The sequence below is a fragment of the Stomoxys calcitrans genome, chromosome 5 (genome assembly GCF_963082655.1).
Source record: "Stomoxys calcitrans chromosome 5, idStoCalc2.1, whole genome shotgun sequence".
In the NCBI taxonomy this organism is placed as follows: domain Eukaryota; kingdom Metazoa; phylum Arthropoda; class Insecta; order Diptera; family Muscidae; genus Stomoxys; species Stomoxys calcitrans.
Genome location: NC_081556.1, coordinates 35,480,873 through 35,500,814, shown reverse-complemented (window position 1 = coordinate 35,500,814; position 19,942 = coordinate 35,480,873). Strand labels below are relative to the sequence as shown.

Here is a 19,942-nt window from a genome sequence, read left to right as displayed (position 1 = left end):
CCCCATCGCACATAACTCAACTTACTAATGATGGGATCCCTTCTCTTCCTTGGGGGGATGGGCACGAATATATTCGATGGCCTTCAAGATGTGAGCTGGCACTGGGGGTGGTGTGGGCAAGACAGCACTTTCGGGATGATAGCCATTCTCATCGGCCACATAGTCCACCTTGATGTGTTCACCTTCAGGGGTGAGATATTCATAGGAGCCATGAATGTTGCCATGTTCATCACCCGAAGCATGTTGACTGATGTGATTGGAAGTTTCCAGAGCAATATCGAAGCCATCGTGACGGACATCAGATTTTAATTGCTTAACTTCAGCATGTACATCATCATCACTACCATGACCAGCAGCGGCAGCAAAGGCTACAAGAGTGGCTAAGCAGAGCTAAGAAGGGAAAATATGAAAAAAGGATTATTTTCAGAATAATTGGTTTAGCAACAACTGCTTACGAATTTAAACATTTTTTATATGGTTTAGCGAACTTGGTTTAATAAACTGTTGCTTGATCTTAGCTTTCACCATTCTTTTTATACCCATGAAAGTTGCTGTTATGAAACTTAAGAAATTTTTGAATGAAATGCATCTGCATTCCATGGAGAAATTACTTGTGTTTTTGGCTATAAATTTGATCCATAATTATTAGCATTGTTTGCGCAAAAAACGTGGGGCTATTAGTTTTTGTTTGTTGTTCAATTTTAATTCTTTATTATCTGCAATGTAGCTTACCCCTGATTGGTTTCATATTTGTGATCCACGCATCCGGTTTAAGTTAAAAATGCTCTATGAATTTGATTTGAAACAGTTAAAAGCAAGTACCACTTCATAAATTTCTCTAAAACAATGATGTTTGTTCACATTAAGAATATCTGTTTGTTTGTAATTGCGATTTGCTTTGGACCAGTATTTGTCATCTTATAACTTGGACTGTTCACATGTGATAGGGAGTGTCTGGATCAAGAATGATTATATGGGTATCAAGTGAATACACTTTGAAACAAATATTTTCTTTTTATTCAAGTTAAGGTGTGGATAGTTTTTAATGTCAGCAGCAATCAAACTCGCTTACAAAATTGTGGTTCATTGTGATATAACAGGAAGACGAGAAGGAAAATGCCATTTAGTTCCTACCATTGCCCTTCCTGTCTCTCGACCGGGGATGCATTATCGGGTCGCGAGAAATCGGATTAAAAATTCGAAATCAGATTATAAATGCGGATCATAGCTATATCCAATTCTGGACCGATTTGGGCCCAGTTTCAGAAAAATGTCCAAGAGTCGCAACTCGCTATCCCAAATTTCGGCGAAATCGGACAATAAATGCGCCTTTTGTGGGTTCATAACCTTAAATCGAGAGATCGGTCTATATGGCAGCTATATCTAAATCTGGACCGATCTACGCCATATTGTAGAAGTATGTCGAGGGGTTTAACTTAACTCACTGTCCCAAACTTCGGCGACATCGGACAATAAATACGCCTTTTATAGGCCGAAAACCTCAAATCGAGAGATCGATCTATATGGCAGATATATCCAAATCTGTACCGATTTGGGCTAAATTACAGAAGAATGTCGAAAAGCTTAGCACAACTCACTGTCCCTAATTTTGGCAAAATCGGACTATAAATCGAGAGATCGGTCTATATGGCAACAATATCCAAATCTGGGCCGATCTGGGCCAAATTGAAGAACGATGTTGAAGGGCCTAACACAACTCACTGTCCCAAATTTTGGCGAAAATGAACAATAAATTCGCCTTTTATGGGCTCAAAACCTTAAATCGAGAGATCAGTCTATATGACAGCTATATCGAAATCTGGACCGATCTCTGCCATATTGCAGAAGTATATCGAGGGGCTTAACTTAACTCACTGTCCCAAATTTCGGCGACATCGGACAGTAAATGCGCTTATTATAGGCCGAAAACCTTAATTCGAGAGATCGGTCTATATGGCAGCTATATCCAAATCTGGACCGATTTGGGCTAAATTACAGAAGAATGTCGAAAGGCCTAACACAACTCACTGTCCCAAATTTTGGGCGCAATTATGGGCGCAAGACCTTAAATCGAGAGATCGGTCTATATGGCAGCTATATCCAAATCTGAGCCGATGGGGGCCAAATTAAGGAAGGATGTTGAAGGGCCTAACGCAACTCACTGCCTCAAATTTCAGCAAAATCGGATAATAAATGTGACTCTTATGGGCTCAAGACCCGAAATCGGCGGATCGGTCTATATGGGGGCTATATCAAGATATAGCCCATCTTCGAACTTAACGTACTTATGGACAAAAAAAGAATGTATGCAAAGTTTCAGCTCAATGTCTCTATTTTTAAAGACTGTAGCGTAATTACAACAGACAGACGGAGAGAAGAAAGGACATGGCTAGATCGTCTTAGATTTTTACGCTGATCAAGAATATATATACATTATAGGGTAGGAAATTGATATTTCGATGTATTGCAAACGGAATGAAAGAATGGATATGCCCCCATCCTTCGGTGATGGGTATAACAATGCCGTTTCATAGTGTTATGATAATATGGAGAAAGAATTTCTATGAAATAAGCAACTTGGCTATTTTTAGCAATAAAACTTGAAATAACAAAAATGCACGAATGCAAGTGCTAGTTAGGTAAGTAGTAGATATCACAAACATAAAATTAATCTGGTTCCTCTAAACAAAAGTATGTCAATTTCATATCAAAACATTACAAATTTAATGCATAATTGCCAACTGTCAAACGATATAATTAAACCTAGAATATTAGTCAGACAAAAAAGATGTTTTTTTTTTGGTATAAATAAACCCAAGAAATCATAGATTGCAAACAGTCGATACTTTACTCAACTTCAACTGATCTTAACAATTGCAAAATGTTCAAATTCGTAAGTTTCAGGAAGAGCTTTCCATAATTGGCCATCGTTATCATTGACTTGCATTATTTCCTTTAGTTCCTTTTTGGTACACTCGTAGCCTTTGTTGCTGCCGCTGGCCATGGCAGTGATGATGATGTTCATGCAGAAGTCAAGCAGCTAAAATCCGATGTTCGTCATGATGGCTTCGACATTGCTCTTGAAACATCCAATCACATCAGTCAACATTCTTCCGGTGATGAGCATGGCAACATTCATGGTTCCTATGAATATCTCACTCCTGAAGGTGAACACATCAAGGTGGACTATGTGGCCGATGAGAATGGCTATCATCCCGAAAGTGCTGTCTTGCCTACACCACCCCCAGTGCCAGCTCACATCTTGAAGGCCATCGAATATATTCGTGCCCATCCACCCAAGGAGGAGAAGGGTTCACATCATTAGGTGGATTTTCGAAAATTTTGGAGGAGATGACACCATATAGAAATATTGGATTAGTTGGAACATTACTTGGAAATAAATAGCATATTGAGACGAAAATCCATGTAAAATTTTGTGATTTGAAAAAGGAAGCGAAATTGCGTTTCCTTTTGCCTTGCAAACGGGAAATAACGCTTATTGTAAGTCTTATTGGGAATTACAATATGGGTTTAAAAATCAAATTTTTTAATTTTTTGTGTTAGGAGTTCTACAGAATATTGTCCGGCTTTTACCATCAAGCTCAATTTTTCCCTAGGGTGAGGGTATTAAAACTACCCTCTCCTTAGGAAGAGGGTACTAAAAATAACCTTTAGCTAGGTAGAGGGTACTAAAAATACCCTTTCCTTAAGAAGAAAGAACTAAAAATACCACTTCCATAGGAAAAGGGTACTTTAACTACCATTTCACTCTAAAACGGGTAATTAAAATATCCTTTCCCTTGCAAATTAGTGCTAAACTAGCTTTTCCCTTGAGATAACTTTCTAAAACTACATCTTCCCTTGAGATAACTGACTAAAACTACCTTTTCCATTGGGAAAGAGTACTAAAACTCCCCTTTCTTTTAAGAAAGAGTGCAAAAATTCCCCTTTCCCTTGGGAAGTAGTGCTAAAACTACCCTTTCCTTATGAAGGCGTAATAAACTACCTATTAACTTCCGAAAGAGTACTAAAACTACACTTTCCCTTGGGAAATGCTACGAAAAACAACCTTTCCCTTGGGAAAGAGAACTAAAACTACCCCTTTCTTTGGGAAAGAGTACTAAAACTACCATGCCATGGGAAAATGTAGTAAAACTACCCTTTCTCTTGGAAAATAGTACTAAAACTGCCCTTGCGAAGATTTACTGAAACTACACTCTGCCTTGGGAAAGAGTAACTAAACTATCCTTTTCCTTGGGAAGGAGTAATGGGACTATCCTTTCACTTGAAAAAGAGTGCCATGGAAAAGAGTATACAAACTACACTTTTCTTTGGGAAAGAATACCAAAAACACTCTTTTTCTTGAGAAAGAGTTCTAAAACTACCCCTTCCTTTGGGAAAGAGTATTATAACTAACCTTTTCTTTGTGGAAAGTGTATTGAAACTACTTTTTTACTTGGAAACGAGCACTAAAACTATGCTTCGTCTTCAGAGAGAGTACTGAAACTATCCTTTGTCTTTAGAAAGAGTACTAAACTACACTTTCCCTTGGGAAAGTGTACTAAAACTATCCTTACCTTTGGTAAGAGTTCTAAAACTATTTTTTCTATTGAGAAGGTGTACAAAAACTCTCCTCTCCCGTGGGAAAGAGAACAACCCGTAGGAAATAGTACCAAAACTACCCTATCCCTTGGAAAATAGTACTAAAACTATCTAGTACCTTGGAACATAGTACTAAAACTATCCTTTCCCTTGGAACATAGGACTAAATTTACCTTTTATCTTGGGAATTTTCATACGTAAGGTACCCGTTTCCTTAAACAAGGATACAAAAAATACCCTCTTTCTTGAAGAACAATACCTAAAGTACAATTTTTCTTGAAAAACAATGGCTTAAGTACCCTTAAGTGCTTTATACAACGTTTCTCTTGGAAAATGGTACTAAACCTTCACACTCACTTGGGAAAGGGTACAAAACCTACCCTTTCCCTTGGAAAAAGTACTAAACCTTCTCTTTCCCATAGCAAAGGGTACTAAAGCTAATTTTCCTTTGGAAAATGGAACTAAAATTATCCTGTATCTTTGAAAAGGGTATTAAAAACTACCCTTTATCTTTGAAACGGGTTCTAAATCTACACTTTCCCTTGGAAAAGGGTACTAAAACTTCCCCTACCCTTTGAAAGTGCTACTGAAACTACCATTTCTTTAGAAAAGGGTACACAAACCACCCTTTTTTTGGAAAAGGGTACTAAAGTTACCACTTTCTTTAGAAAATGGTACTAAAACTACCTTTTCAATTGGAAAGTGTAAAATTAACCTTTCCTTTAAAAAAGAGTATTAAAACTTCCCTTTCCCTTGGAGAAGGTTACCTAAACTACACTTTTGCTTGGAAAAGGGTGCTAAAACTGTCATTTTGCTTGGAAATGGTACTAAAAGTATCGCTTCTCTCCCTTGGAGAGGGGTACTTAAATTCCTTGGGAAATTTTACTAAAGGTACACTTTTCCTTGGAAACGGGTACTATAGCTACCCTTTTATTTGAAAACGGGTACTGAATCTACCTTTTTCCTTGCAAAAGGGTACTAAAGCTACTCTTTGTTCTTGGAAATGGATACTTAAACAACAAATTCCCGATGAAAATGCTACATTTTCAACATTGCAGTCATGTTTGAAGAATCAAATCATGTTTTGAAAAATTCTTCGTTTTTGGCTCACAAAAAATAGATCAAAAGTCTTGATGAAATTTTTGTGAAATGTGTGTTGTATTAGTCAAACACAGTCTAGTCTTGAGATTCTATTCTGAGCGTTAAAGGGTATTATAGAGAATCTTGCAGTTTAAGTTACCAGCAATGATTATATCATTATAGTTCAGTGAAACAGTTTTAATGTCGTAATTAACATTACTACACGAATTGTTGGGCCCAGGTCATTAAGATAAATAACTCTGAAGTTAGTCAACAGTGTGTTTTGGTAAAGCATTTAAAAGATCCTCAGATCGTGATTTGAATGAGTTAATTATTGAACACTTTTCTGAGTCTGAAATCGACTTTCTAAACTCACTCTTCAGCGCAAAAAGAGAATACTATAAAATCACTTCCCTCATTTTGACCCAAATTATGTAACAATGATAATAACACAGTAACGTAAACAAGTAAAAAGGCATTAAGTTCGGCCGGGCCGAACTTTGGGGATACCCACCACCTCGGGTATATATGTAAACCCCATTTCGTCACAATCCGGTGAAAATTAAAAAACTTATGCACCCAAATTCGGCAAGGACATTGAGTGGTCTAATAAATATAAGTCACTGATGAATTTTGTATATCAAATTTTAACAAAATCGGGTAATAAATAAAGCTTTTATGAGCTTCAGACCCTGCATCGGCATATCGGTCTATATGACAGCTATATCTAAATACAATCCGATCTTTAGCATATTTGGGGCGGATGTCGGGAGACCTAAAACTACCCACAGTTTAAAATTTCAGCGAAATCGGTTAAAAAATATTCCTTTTATGGGCTTCAGACCCTTTATCGGCAGATCGGTATATATGGCAGCTATATCTAAATATAGTCCGATCAAACTCATATTCGGGTCCTATGTTGGGAAGCGTAAAACAACTCACAGTTTCAAATTTCAGCGAAATTGGTTACAAAATATTGCTTTTATGGGCTTCACACCCTTTATCGGCAGATCGGTCTATATGGCAGCTATATCTAAATACAGTCCGATTTGAACCATATTGTGGTCAGGTATCGGGAGGCTTATAATAACACACTGTTTAAAATTTCAGCGAAATCGTGTAATAAATAAAGCCTTGATGGGCTTTAGACCCTTTATCGGCCGATCGGTCTATATGACAGCTATATCTAAATATGGACCGATCTGAACCATATTTGGGTCAAATGTTTAAGCTATTCACTGTTCCAAATTTCAGCGAAATAGGATAAAAATTAAGCATTTATGGGTATTAGACCCTTTATCGTCAGATCGCTCTATATAGCAGCTATATATAAATATAGTCCGATCTGAACCATATTTGGGTGAGATGTCGGGAAGCTGTAAGCTATTCGCAGTTCCAAATTTCAGCGAAATCGGGTAAAAAATAACGCATTTATGGGCATTAGATTCTTTATCGTCAGATCGGTCTATATGGCAGCTATATCTAAATATGGTCCGATATGGCGGGTTCAAGAACATAACCGAGTGCATCAAAAAGACGTATCTGTGCCAAATTTCAGCTCAATATCTCAATTTTTGAAGGCTGTAGAGTGATTACCACAGACGGACGGATAGACAGGCAGAACCACGGACGTCATTAAATCGTATTAGAATTTTACGACGATCCCAAATATATATACTTTGAGGGTCGGAAATTGATTTTTCGATATGTTGCAAACGGAATGACTAAATGAATATACCCCCTATCCTAGGGTGGTGGGTATAAAAACAAGTTTAGCAATTTTTATACCCACCACTGAAGGATGGGTGTATATTCATCTTGTCATTCCGTTTGCAACACATCGAAATATCCATTTCCGACACTATGAAGTATATATATTCTTGATCAGCGTAAAAATCTAAGACGATCTAGCCATGTCGGTCCGTCTGTCTGTCCGTTCGTCTGTCTGTCCGTCTGTCTGTCCTTCTGTCTGTCCGTCTGTCTGTCCGTCTGTCCGTCTGTCTGTCTGTCCGTCTGCTGAAATCACGCTACGGTCTATAAAAATAGAGATATTGAGCTGAAACTTTTGCACAGATTCTTTTCTTGTCCATAAACAGGTTAAGTTCGTAGATGGGCTATATCGGATGGGGGTATCCTAATTTCGCCATTCTGTTTATAACTCCTCGTAATATTCGTCTAAGACCCCATAAAGTATATATTTTCTTGATAGTCATGACATTCTAAGTCGATCTTGCCATGTCCGTCCGTCTGTCTGTCGAAAGTACGCTAACTTTCGTAGGAGTAAAACTAGCCGCTCGAAATTTTGCACAAATACTTCCTTTTAGTGTAGGTCGCTTGGGATTGTAAATGGGCTATATAGGTTCGTGTCTGGATATAACTGCAATATAAACCGATCTTGGAGCTTGACTTCTTGAGCCACTAGATGGCACAATTCTCATTCGATTTGGCTGAAATTTCGCAAGACGTGTTTTGTTATGACTTCTAACAACTGTGCCAAATGTGGTTCAAATCGATCCATAACCTGATAAAGCTTCCAAATAAACCGATCTGGGATCTTGACTTCTTGAGCCTCCAGACGGCATAATTATAATCCTATTTAGCTGAAGTTTTGTACAACATCATCTCCCATGACCTTCAACAGACGTGTCAAATATGGTCCGAGTCGGTCTATAGCCTGATACAGCTTCCACATAAACCGATCTCCCTATTTTACTTCTTGAGCCCCTAAAGGGCGCAATTCTTACTCGTAAATGCAAATTTTGCCCATGAACATTCCACTAAGGAACAGGGGCAAACTTCTCACATATCGATGAGTGCAGTCCGATTCAAGTTAAAGGTCAATGATAAGGGGCCTCCTTTTTATAGCCGAGTCCGAACGGCGTGCCGCAATGTGACACCTCCTTGGAGCGAAGTTTTACACGGCATAGTACCTCACAAATGTTGCCAGCATTAGGAGGGGAAAACCATCGCTGAAAATGACTCGTATTATCTGAAAATTTTCGCAATGACTTCTACTATGGTCTCCAACATTAAATTCAGTTATGGTCCGAATCGGATCATAACTTGATATAGCTCGAATATAATAGCTATTCTTTTCTCTTAGCCTAAAAAGAAATATCGGGAAAAGTATTCTTCAAATGCGATATATGGTAGAGTGTGTATAAGATTCGGCCCTTCCGAACTTAGCACTCTTTTACTTGTTTATTATACCCTACACCACTACTGTGGCAGATGATATTAAAACTTTGTGCATTGGGCAGAAAGAGAATTGAATGCCCTCTGCTGAGTATACAGATCGATTTACAATTACTTCCTATTCATGTATTCTTGTGATTTTTTTTTTTTTTTTGGTTGTCTGATTTTTGTGGAATTTTTTGCCCACGGGTGAACTCTGTTCATTTTGCTTAGAAGACAGAGATTCTACATATTATCATACCACTCTTTTTGCGTGGGCATATACCAACTGCATTTCTCTGCACATGAAAATCTAAGTATATTTAAGGATGTACGATCCTTCCATCGGTCTGTCGGATACAAAACAACTTTTGTAGAAGTAAGGCTAGCAGCTCCGAATTTTTGTCAAATACGCATTATTATTGATTAAGAGTCCTTTGCGATTTTAAAGGAACTCAATCGAACAATATTGAAATATTGTATCAACATATATAAGTCAGTTTTCTAATTTGAAATCTTGAAGTCATTATTTTCATCAGATTTAACATTCGTGCTTAATTCTCAATCATAGTTTTAGTTACCTTCACTCCAGTAATTAAATTTTGTTTTTCGTTTGTGAAACGCATTTTATTTAACAAATATGCATATTCCTAAGCAAAATCCTTTATACACTATTTAAAGTCTTGATCTTTAGAAGGTACTCATCTGACCAAATTAATGATGACTATCTTCCTTGGAAGGATGAGCCTTAATGTATTCAATGGACTTTAGGATAGCTTCTGGTATGGGATGGGGTTTGGGCAAAACATCACTTTCGGGATGATAACCATGTTCATCAGCTACATAGTTGACCTTGATGTGTTCACCTTCGGGAGTTAAGAATTCGAAAGATCCATGAATGTTGCCGTGTTCATCACCGGAAGCTTGTTCTGAAATGTGATTGGAAGTTTCCAAATTGTAATCGAAACCATCATGGCGTACATCGTTCTTCCATGACTTGACCTCGGCGTGAACATCCCCATCATCAGCAGCCACAAAGGCAATCAGGGTAACAAAAAGAAGCTGTAGAAGAAATATTTTTGTTATGAAGATATTTCTCCAGTATTTGTTCCTTTTCTAAGATTTTTTCTTAGATCTTGTTTTCGGTTACGAGTACTTACCCACTTGAACATTTTGTTTAGAAAGTATGGATCAGTTGATATTCCTAACTGTGCCTTCTTAATGATTCGTTGTGCCTTTTATACAACTTGAATTCGTGATCCCCAGTATGCAAAATCATTACCGGCTTTACTTTCTGTTTTAATTGAGGTTTAAATTGAATTTGATTTGCAGTTAATTTGATTTGGTTTGCAGATAATTTTGTCCTATATACAGAACCTAGAGGAGTGTGACGTATTAAATATGCGCTTTTGTAAATAATGGGAAATAGAATCAAGAAATTGTTTGTTAGAGTTGTTTTGGTAAAATGAATAGACCAATATGATGAGTTAAAAATAGACCCGTATTCCAAAGTAAGATCCGGGTCAACTTAATGTCATTTATATTTATAAACACCACCTCGAAATATATTCTGGATCTTTTCGCCATTCTCAGGGGAATTAGCCTGTCCCTTCATCCGTCCATCAGTCGAAATTACGATAGCGATCAAACACGTAAAGCTAGCCGCTGGACATTTTGCACAGATACTTCTTATGGATGTAGGCCATTCAGGTTTGCAAAGGGGGATTTGGATATAGCTCCTGAAGGTTACTAATCTTTTGCTAAATTGAGTTAATACGATGCTGAAAGGCCGGTTAATCAACGCTTCACTGGCAGAGGGCTCTATAAGGAAGACTACAAGCAGAGGAACTCCTAAAGAAGGAGTTTATTCTTCTCTGTTGTGGTTTTTAGTGATCAATGGGATTCTGAGATCTATCGAGAGCAGGAGGGTGAAGGTCGTTGCTTATACGGACGATGTCGCCATCGTGGTGGTGATCGTTTCTTCTCTTCTATTACGGACCTCATTCAGGGAGTTTTGAGGAAACGGTCCGTATAGGCGAAGGCAAACGGGCTTGGCATAAATCCCAGAAAGACTAAACTGGTACTTTTCACCAGGAAAAAAAAAACTGGATGTTTTTAAGGGACCTGTCCTGGATTTTGGGAAGCTACGGCACTCTTCAGAGGCCAAGTACTTAGGCGTGAATCTTGACCAGAAACTAAGATGAAGAGGAAATATCGAAGAAAAAGACAATACGGGACTGAATGTGCTCCATTCCTGTCGCAACTCGATAGGAAGGAGTTGGGGCCATGGGCAGGTGCACTGAATGTTTACGGCAGTCGATCGGCCAATTCTCGCTTATGGTTGTTTGGTGTGGCATAAAGCACTGGACAATTGTGAACCTCGCAGGATGAACGAAAATGAACAGAGTACCGCGACAATGCTATTCTAATCAAGAAGAAGTGCCCCGAGAGAGGTGCTGAATACCATTCTTTGTTGTTGTCTCAGTATGTTGTACACTGAGGCGGTAGCCTTTGCCGATAAAAGACTCCATCGGGCAAATCTGGTACGTACAACCGATTGCCATTAGATACTTTAAGACCTATTTGTTGGCTGTGAGGCAACAAAGATCGCCATCAGACCGAGGGAGTCCAGTACATGGCGCTCCTCTATCTTGGGTCATTCTTCCGTTCTATGGGGCATGGTGTTGCCGCATGGCGCAATGCTATAAGCGCCGCGACTTATTATGTACCAGGGGAGGCCTTACTTCCTAAAGACTTGGAAATCGTTTTCTCGAAAAGGAATCTCTAGGTTGGGGCGCCCTTTCTAGGACCCTCTGTATATACGAATGAGTGTTAATTGGATGAGGGCACTGGAGCAGTAGTCTTCATTGAATTCCTTGGAATCAGGGAATTTTATAAATTATGAATGGGTGCAGCAATCCTGATGGCACTGGAGACGATGTTGATGTGGGAGTGGTGGCCTGCCTGATCAGAGCGTCATGGTATACGTCGACAGTTAGGCGGCGCTAAAGGCTCTGGCGTCTGGCTGTGAGATTGAAACTGGTTAGAAGTTGCAAAGAGTTACTTCGATGGCTGTCATGATCAGGCAAACGAGCTGGACTGGTATGGATCTCTAATTACCGCAGATCTTGCCATGGAATCTGTGAGACCTCCACTGTGCGAGCTTCTTGGTAGGGTGGACGCCTTTTACGATGACTGCGCGAAAAACTCGTGGGCTAGTGCTGTAGATTATAGGGTGTCAAAGGCAATGTGACCAAGTCTTTCACGAAACAGGACATCGCTTATCCTGGGGCTAAGAAAACATGGCTTAGGACTGCTAATAGGAGTTCTGACTGGCCATTGCAATGTCTGATCGTTGAAATCGCGCTGGGTGCAGGGAGAGGTAGACTTCTGCAAGAAGTGCTATGACTAGAAGGAGTTGGAGACGGTTGAGCACCAGTTGTGGCACTGCCCCGAAATTGCGAGCAGAAGACATAGGATAATTAATGAACACCTCTTTCCGCCCTGGATTCCCTTCTGGTTCTTGTAATTCTTGATTTTGGTAGAGGCCTGAATTGACTGACTGGATCATACTTTCGACGGTGAGTTTTTATACCCACCACCGAAAGATGGGGGTATATTCATCTTGTCATTCTATTTGCAACACATCGAAATATCCATTTCCTACCCTATAAAGTATAAATATTCTTAATCATCGTAAAAATCTAAGACGATCTAGCGATGTCCGTCTGTCTGTCCGTCCGTTCGCTGATGTAAGGTCTTAGGCCCATTAAAGTTACATTTATTATCCCATTTCGCTGAAACTTGGGAGAGTGAGCTTTGTTAGGCCTCTCGACATCCTTGATCAATATGGCCCTGACCGGACTATATTTAAATATAGCTGCCGTTTAGACCGTTTTCTCGATTTAGGGTCTTGGGCCCTTAAAAGTCGCGTGTATTGTCCGATTTCGCTAAAACTTGGGACTGTTAGTTATGTTAGGCCTCTCGCCATCCTTATTTAATTTGGCCAAGATCGGTCCAGATTTAGATATGACTGTCATAGAGACCGATCTTTCGATCTTCGGCCCATAAAAGCTTTTTTAATGTCCGATTTCACAGAAATTTGGTATAGCGGGTTGTGTTAGGTTCCCCGATATCTATGTTCAAAACGGCCCAGATCGGTCCAGATTTGGGTATAGCTCCCAAATATACCGATCTCCTGAGTTAATGTTTTAGATCCACAAAAGGTGAATTTATTTTTGCTGAAATTAGGCTCAATAATTTGCGTTAGGCCCCTTGACACTCGAACTCAGTATGGTAAAGATCGGGCTATATTTGGATATAGCTGTCATATGTACCGATCTCAGGGGCCTAAACAAGGTAAGTTTTTTAACTGATATGGAAATTTGTCCGTCAGTCTGTTGAAATCCTGCTACAATCTTTAAAAAATAGAGATATTGAGCTGAAACTTTGCACAGATCTTTTTTTGTCGATAGGCAGGTTAAGTTCGAAGATGAGCTATATCGGCCCCATATAGACCGATCCGCCGATTTGGGGTCTTAGGCCCATAAAAGCCACATTTATAATTCGATTTTGCTGAAATTTAGGACAGTAAGTTGTGTTATGTCAGTCGACATCCGTCTTCACTTTGGCTCAGATCGGTCCAGAGTTGGATATAACTGCCATATAGACCGATTTCTCGATTTCAATTCTTGGGCCCATAAAACGCCCATTTATTGACCGATTTCGCCGAAATTTGGGACAGTGACTTGTGTTAGGCTCATCGAAAGCCCTCTTCAATTTGGCCCAAATCGGTTCAGATTTGGATATAGCTGCCATATAGACCGATCTCTCGCTTTATGGTTTGGGCCCATAAAAGGCGCATTTATTGTCCGAGATATTGAGCTGAAACTTTGCACAGGTTTTTTTTTGTCCATAAGCAGGTTAAGTTCGAAGATGGGCTATATCGGACTATATCTTGATATAGCCCCCATATAAGCCGATCCGACGATTTGGGGTCTTAGGCCCATAAAAGCCACATTTATAATTCGATTTTGCTGAAATTTGGGACAGTAAGTTGTGTCATGTCAGTCGACATTCTTCTTCAATTTGGCTCAGATCGGTCTAGATTTGGATATAACTGCCATATAGACCGATTTCTCGATTTAAAGTCTTGGGCCCATAAAAGGCCCATTTATTAACCGATTTCGCCGAAATTTGGGACAGTAAGTTGTGTTATGTCAGTCGACATTCTTCTTCAATTTGGCTCAGATCGGTCCAGAGTTGGATATAACTGCCATATAGACCGATTTCTCGATTTAAATTCTTGTGCCCATAAAACGCCCATTTATTGACCGATTTCGCCGCAATTTGGGACAGTGACTTGTATTAGGCTCTTCGACAACTTTCTTCAATTTGGCTCAAATCGGTTCAGATTTGGATATAGACTATATGTCATATAGACCGATCTTTCGATTTAAGGTTTTGGGTCCATAAAAGACGCATTTATTGTCCGATTTCGCCGAAATTTGAGACAGTTAGTTGTGTTGGGCTCTTCGACATCCCTCTTCAATTTGGCCCAGATCGTTTTGGATTTGGATATAGCTGCCATATAGACCGATTTCTCGATTTAAATTCTTGGGCCCATAAAACGCCCATTTATTGACGGATTTCGCCGCAATTTAGGACATTGACTCTTCGACAACTTTCTTCAATTTGGCTCAAATCGGTTCAGATTTGGATATAGACTATATGTCATGTAGACCGATCTCTCGATTTAAGGTTTTGGGTCCATAAAAGGCGCATTTATTGTCCGATTTCGCCGAAATTTGAGACAGTTAGTTGTGTAAGGCTCTTCGACATCCGTTTCAATTTGGCCCAGATCTTTTGGGATTTGGATATAGCTGCCATATAGACCGATCTCTCGATTTGAGGTTTTGGGCCCATAAAAGGCGCATTTATTGTCCGATGTCGCCGAAATTTGGGACAGTTAGATGTGTTAGACTCTTCGACATCCCTCTTCAATTTGGCCGAGATCGTTTGGGACCGATCCGCCGATTTGGGGTCTTAAGCCTAAAAAAGCCTCATTTATCATTCGATTTCGCTGAAATTTGGGTCAGTGAGTTGTGTTAGACTCTTCGAAATCCTTCTTGAATTTGGCCCAGATCGGTCCAGATTTGGATATAGCTGCCATATAGTCCGATCTCTTGATTTAAAGTCTTGGCCCCATAAAAGGCACAGTTATAATCCGATTTCGCTGAAATTTTATACAGTGATTTATGTTAGGCTTTTTGCAAATTCTGCCCATGAACATTCCATTAAGGAACAGGGGCAAATTTCACATATCAATGAGTACAGTCCGATTCAAGTTTAAGCTCAATGATAAGGGGCCTCCTTTTTATAGCCGAGTCCGAACGGCGTGCCGCAGTGCGACACCTCTTTGAAGAGAAGTTTTAAATGGCATAGTACCTCACAAATGTTGCCAGCATTAGGAAGGGAAAGCCACCGCTGAAAATTTTTTCTGATGGTCTCGCCAGTATTCGAACCCAGGCGTTCAGCGTCATAGGCGGACATGCTAACCTCTGCGCTACGGTGGCCTTTTTACTTGTTTTAATATTGTAAAATAAAGCTGTCTATATCTCGTAGACAGCAGAAGATGGCGTAAATCATATAAGCGTTTTTTTTTTTGTTTCTTTCTAGATCATGTCAAGCACCAAGTTTTGTAAAAACATGGATATTAGGAAAGTGTGAGAGATCAAAAGTTGTCATTTTTGATATCATGTAAGTCAGCCTATATTCGACATTATGTCACAAATGTATCTCTATTAGAACACAAAAACTCCAAATATTTTAAAATGTAAAAAATTTATTACTCATCATCATTCTTAGGGGAACTTTAATTCCAGTCGCAATCGCTTGTAGTCATTATTGTGCAAGATGACAATAACGTCGATCCTGTTTCGATACAATTCGGAGCAATTATATAAAACCTGTTAGCCCAAATAAGCCCACACAGTGGCGTGTTTGAAATTTATTAATTGAAATTAAAATAAACGGTATTTGTTCTTAACCAACAAGTTTTTATACCGTAGGTAATTTGAAATTATATTAAAATCGAAAGCTAAAAAGATGGCATAACCACAAAATAAAAAATTACCAGAAAAAAACACATAACTGTCTTAATGAGTATAAATAGGCCAATGCGAAGAAAAAATAAAACAGAGTGAAGTGTTAACTTATCGCGACAAAATGTTCAAATTTGTAAGTTGTAATGCAGCAAAATTTAAAAATGAAAAAAAAAAAGTGAAACAATCCTTAAATTTCATATTTGCAGTTGATTTTTGCCACTTTGGTAGCCTATGTTGCTGCTTCGGGCTCCTCGGCCGATGATGTTCATGCCGAAGTTAAACAATTGAAGACAAATGTCAATGAGCATGGTTTCGATTTCGTACTTGACACCAGCAACTCAATTCACGAAGATGCCGCCGGTGATGAGCATGGCAACATTCATGGTTCCTATGAATATGTCTCACCCGAAGGTGAACACATCAAGGTAACCTATGTTGCCGACGAAGGAGGTTATCATCCCGATAGCGCTGTTCTGCCCACATCACCACCAATTCCAGAAGCCATCTTGAAGTCAATTGAGTACAACAAGGCCCATCCACAAAAGGAAGAAACCAAGGGACATTAATTGGACATTTTTCATTAAACGATTTAAATAAAATGATTGCTTGAATTCACAATCGAATATGGTAGTTAAATTTTTAGTATAAATCAACAATGAATTAGGGGGTCATTTCCTTTTGAAGGGCTGTCTAAACCAGAAAGTGAGTTATTTTGTAACTGATATCTCAATGTCGATTTCGAGAGGAGAGTCTCTGTGAGGAGCCAGGTGGCACTGACTCTTACTTATATACTAAACGCCAATGATATTCGAAATGACAAGGCGTGTTATTGGCACCTTCAAATGACTAATGGCCAACATCAGCATCTGTTCCCTGGTTAGGGGCGGCTAGAGGCGAGCGTCGGATCTTGGAGCAAGCTGCTCGCGACATCGAGGGATACACTTGCACATAACTCATGCGGGTAGGGCGCCTGGTCAGTAACCCGCCCACGAAAAATTATAAGGGTATCTCTGAGAAACAAAGGAATAGTAACAAGTAAAAGAGTGCTAAGTTCGGCCAGGCCGAATCTTATATACCCTCCACCATGGATCGCATTTTTCGAGTTCATTTCCCGGCATCTCTTCTTAGGCAAAAAAAAAATATATATAAAAGAAAAGATTTGCTCCGCTATTAGAGCGATATCAAGATATGGGCCTGTTCGGACCACAATTAAATTATATATTGGAGACCTGTGTAAAATGTCAGCCAATTCGAGTAAGAATTGCTCCATTTGGGGGCTCAAGAGGTAAAATAGAGAGATAGATTTATAAGGGTATAATATAATAAACACGTATATTGATGGTCATGTGGGGATCCGTCGTAAAAAATTTTAGTCAAATCGGATAATAATTGCGACAACTAGAGGCTCAAGAAGTCATGATCCCAGATCGGTTTATATGACAGCTATATCAAGTTATGAACCGATTTGAATCCTATTTGGCATAGTTGTTGAAAGTCATAATAAAAAACGTCATGCTAAATTTTAGCCAAATCGGATAGGAATTGCGTCCTCTAGAAGCTCAAGAAGTCAAGTCCCCAGATCGGTTTATATGGCAGCTATATTCGGTTATTAACCGATTTGAACCATACTTGGCACAGTTGTTGGATATCATAACAAAACAGGTCGTGCAAAATTTCATTAAAATCGGATAAGAATTGCGCCCTCTAGTGGCTCAAGAAGTCAATATTCAAGATCGGTTTATATGGTAGCTATATCAGGTTATTGACCAATTTGAACCAATTTTAGCGCAGTTGTTGGAAGTCATAGCGAAGCACGTCGTGCAAAATTTCAGTCAAATCGGATAGGAATTGCACCCTCTAGAAGCTCAAGAAGTCAAGACCCAAGATCGGTTTATATGGCAGCTATATCAGTTTATGAACCGATTTAAACCATACTTGGTGAAGTTGTCGGAAGTCATAGCAAAACACGTCGTGCAAAATTTTGATTCAAATCGGATAGAAATTGCACCCTCTAGAAGCTCAAGAAGTCAATACCCAAGATCGGTTTATATGGCAGCTCTATCAAAACATGAACCGATATGGCCCATTTTTAATCCCAACCGACCTACTCTAAAAAAAAGATTTGTGCAAAACTTCAAGCGCCGTGCTTTACTCCTTCGAAAGTTGGCGTGCTTTCGACAGACAGACGGACGGACGGACGGACATGGCTAGATCGACTTAAAATGTCATAACGATCAAGAATATATACTTAATGGGGTCTTAGACCGTTATTTCGAGGTGTTACAAACAGAATGACGAAATTAGTATACCCCCATCCTATGGTGGACTGTATAAAAGCGGGATACCCTAATGTTGACGTCCCACGCAAACGAAAAAGGGGACCATGATCTGCGAATCTGCACCTGAAATGTCCGCACTCTTCATAGGGAAAGTGCAGTATACGCACTGGTAGATGTATTGGAGAAGTACAGGGCAAATATTACCGCCTTACAGGTAGTGCGATGGACCCGTAATGACGTAACAACACCGAGCGGTGACGAGCTTTACCATAATTTGGTTGTGGATATGTGGTTAGTCGGAGACTGAAACACCTTATTTCCAGCTTTACTTCGGTGAACGAGAGTCTAGCCACAATCCGCCAAATTTCTCGAGATCATCCTTAGTTGCGCCCATGTCCAGATGGAAGACAAAGATTTGCATACCAAGGATATTTTTACGACATAAAAAAAAAAAAAAATGCTCTCCCATGATAAATCTTTGGTCCAACAGTCTGAAAATTTAGCCTCCAAGAGATAACGTCCGATAATGGGCTAAAGGATTTTGTCGCGGCAAAAAACATGGTGCTTAGCAGCAACAGATTTCGACATAAAAAATACACAAAGCCACATGGTTGACCCCAGATCAAAACATGAGGAACCAAATTGATTACGTTGTGTTAGATGGGAGTCATTCAGCCAACATATTATATGTACGGTTGATCCGTAGTTCGAATATAGATGTGGATTATTACCTCGTTGCAGCAAGGGTTTCCACCCGTTAGAGTATGGTGAGAAAAGTACGTTGTGACACTGCACGGAAGCTGGGCATTGAAAAGCTGCAAACAGACAGCAACGACTGACCCAACTGTGTGATGAAAGCACTTCTTGTCCCGATGATATAAAGGCGCAATGCCAATCCATTGTCTACTCCATGGAAAATGTCGCGAAATCCGTACTTGGGTACCGGAAGCCTCCCCCAATAAACCCATGGTACGGCCAAGAGTGTCGAGACACCACGGAAGCCAAGAATGCAGCATACAGAGCAACCATGCAATCGGTAGCAACGCGCCAGATGAAAGAGAGGTATCGGAAGAAAAAGAGAAGAGAAACCTCTATTCCGCAGGCATAGAGGCGAGACGATCAATAATATTGGGTTGCCCAAAAAGTAATTGCGGATTTTTTAAAAGAACGTAAATGCATTTATAATAAAACTTGGAATGAACTTTAATCAAATATACTTTTTTTACACTTTTTTTCTAAAGCAAGCAAAAATTAACAGCTGATAACTGACAGAAGAAAGAATGCAATTACAGAGTCACAAGCTGTGAAAAAATTTGTCAACGCCGACTATATGAAAAATCCGCAATTACTTTTTGGGCAACCCAATATATATATTGTAAATACTTTATTCTGTCCCGTTATGATGCCGAAAGCGTTACATATTTCCTTTTTACTTCCTTTTAGTAATAGCCACATCTTCTCACGATTTGGATCTACCCATAGGATTTTCGCCGTTCCGACGACCGTTTCGCCGTTCCACAGTCTTTTGTGCACATTCGTCGATCACGGCCTTAACTCGGACTGCGTCGACCCGAAAGGCTTCGGGTTATCCAAGTTTATTGACGGCAGTCCTCTGGCCTTCAACGCCAAACCGTCTGCCCTTTCATTTCCCCTTACTCCGTTATGGCCGGGCACCCAAATGATGCGGATTTTGCCATCTTC

General features: G+C 39.6%; 4 protein-coding genes across 4 annotated transcripts; 2 read left to right on the top strand and 2 right to left on the bottom strand.

Moving 5' to 3' along the window:
- Positions 1–506, bottom strand: LOC106089282 (larval cuticle protein 2-like). Its single transcript, XM_013255102.2, has 2 exons — positions 456–506; positions 1–390 (listed from the first exon to the last, which is right to left on the bottom strand). Exons 1-2 carry the CDS (start codon positions 465–467, stop codon positions 25–27), a joined length of 378 nt encoding a protein of 125 aa, XP_013110556.1. The 5' UTR covers positions 468–506; the 3' UTR covers positions 1–24.
- Positions 507–2,731: 2,225 nt separating this feature from the next.
- On the top strand, positions 2,732–3,421 carry LOC106089281 (larval cuticle protein 2-like). Its single transcript, XM_013255101.2, has 2 exons — positions 2,732–2,893; positions 2,960–3,421. The coding sequence occupies exons 1-2, from the start codon at positions 2,882–2,884 to the stop codon at positions 3,323–3,325; spliced, it is 378 nt and encodes a 125-aa protein (XP_013110555.2). The 5' UTR covers positions 2,732–2,881; the 3' UTR covers positions 3,326–3,421.
- A 6,046-nt stretch (positions 3,422–9,467) lies between these two features.
- LOC106089290 (larval cuticle protein 4) lies at positions 9,468–10,070 on the bottom strand. The gene is made up of 2 exons (XM_013255111.2): positions 10,017–10,070; positions 9,468–9,918 (listed from the first exon to the last, which is right to left on the bottom strand). The coding sequence occupies exons 1-2, from the start codon at positions 10,026–10,028 to the stop codon at positions 9,571–9,573; spliced, it is 360 nt and encodes a 119-aa protein (XP_013110565.1). The 5' UTR covers positions 10,029–10,070; the 3' UTR covers positions 9,468–9,570.
- A 5,921-nt stretch (positions 10,071–15,991) lies between these two features.
- LOC106089289 (larval cuticle protein 2-like) lies at positions 15,992–16,585 on the top strand. The gene is made up of 2 exons (XM_013255110.2): positions 15,992–16,095; positions 16,169–16,585. The coding sequence occupies exons 1-2, from the start codon at positions 16,084–16,086 to the stop codon at positions 16,526–16,528; spliced, it is 372 nt and encodes a 123-aa protein (XP_013110564.1). The 5' UTR covers positions 15,992–16,083; the 3' UTR covers positions 16,529–16,585.
- Positions 16,586–19,942: the final 3,357 nt, after the last annotated feature.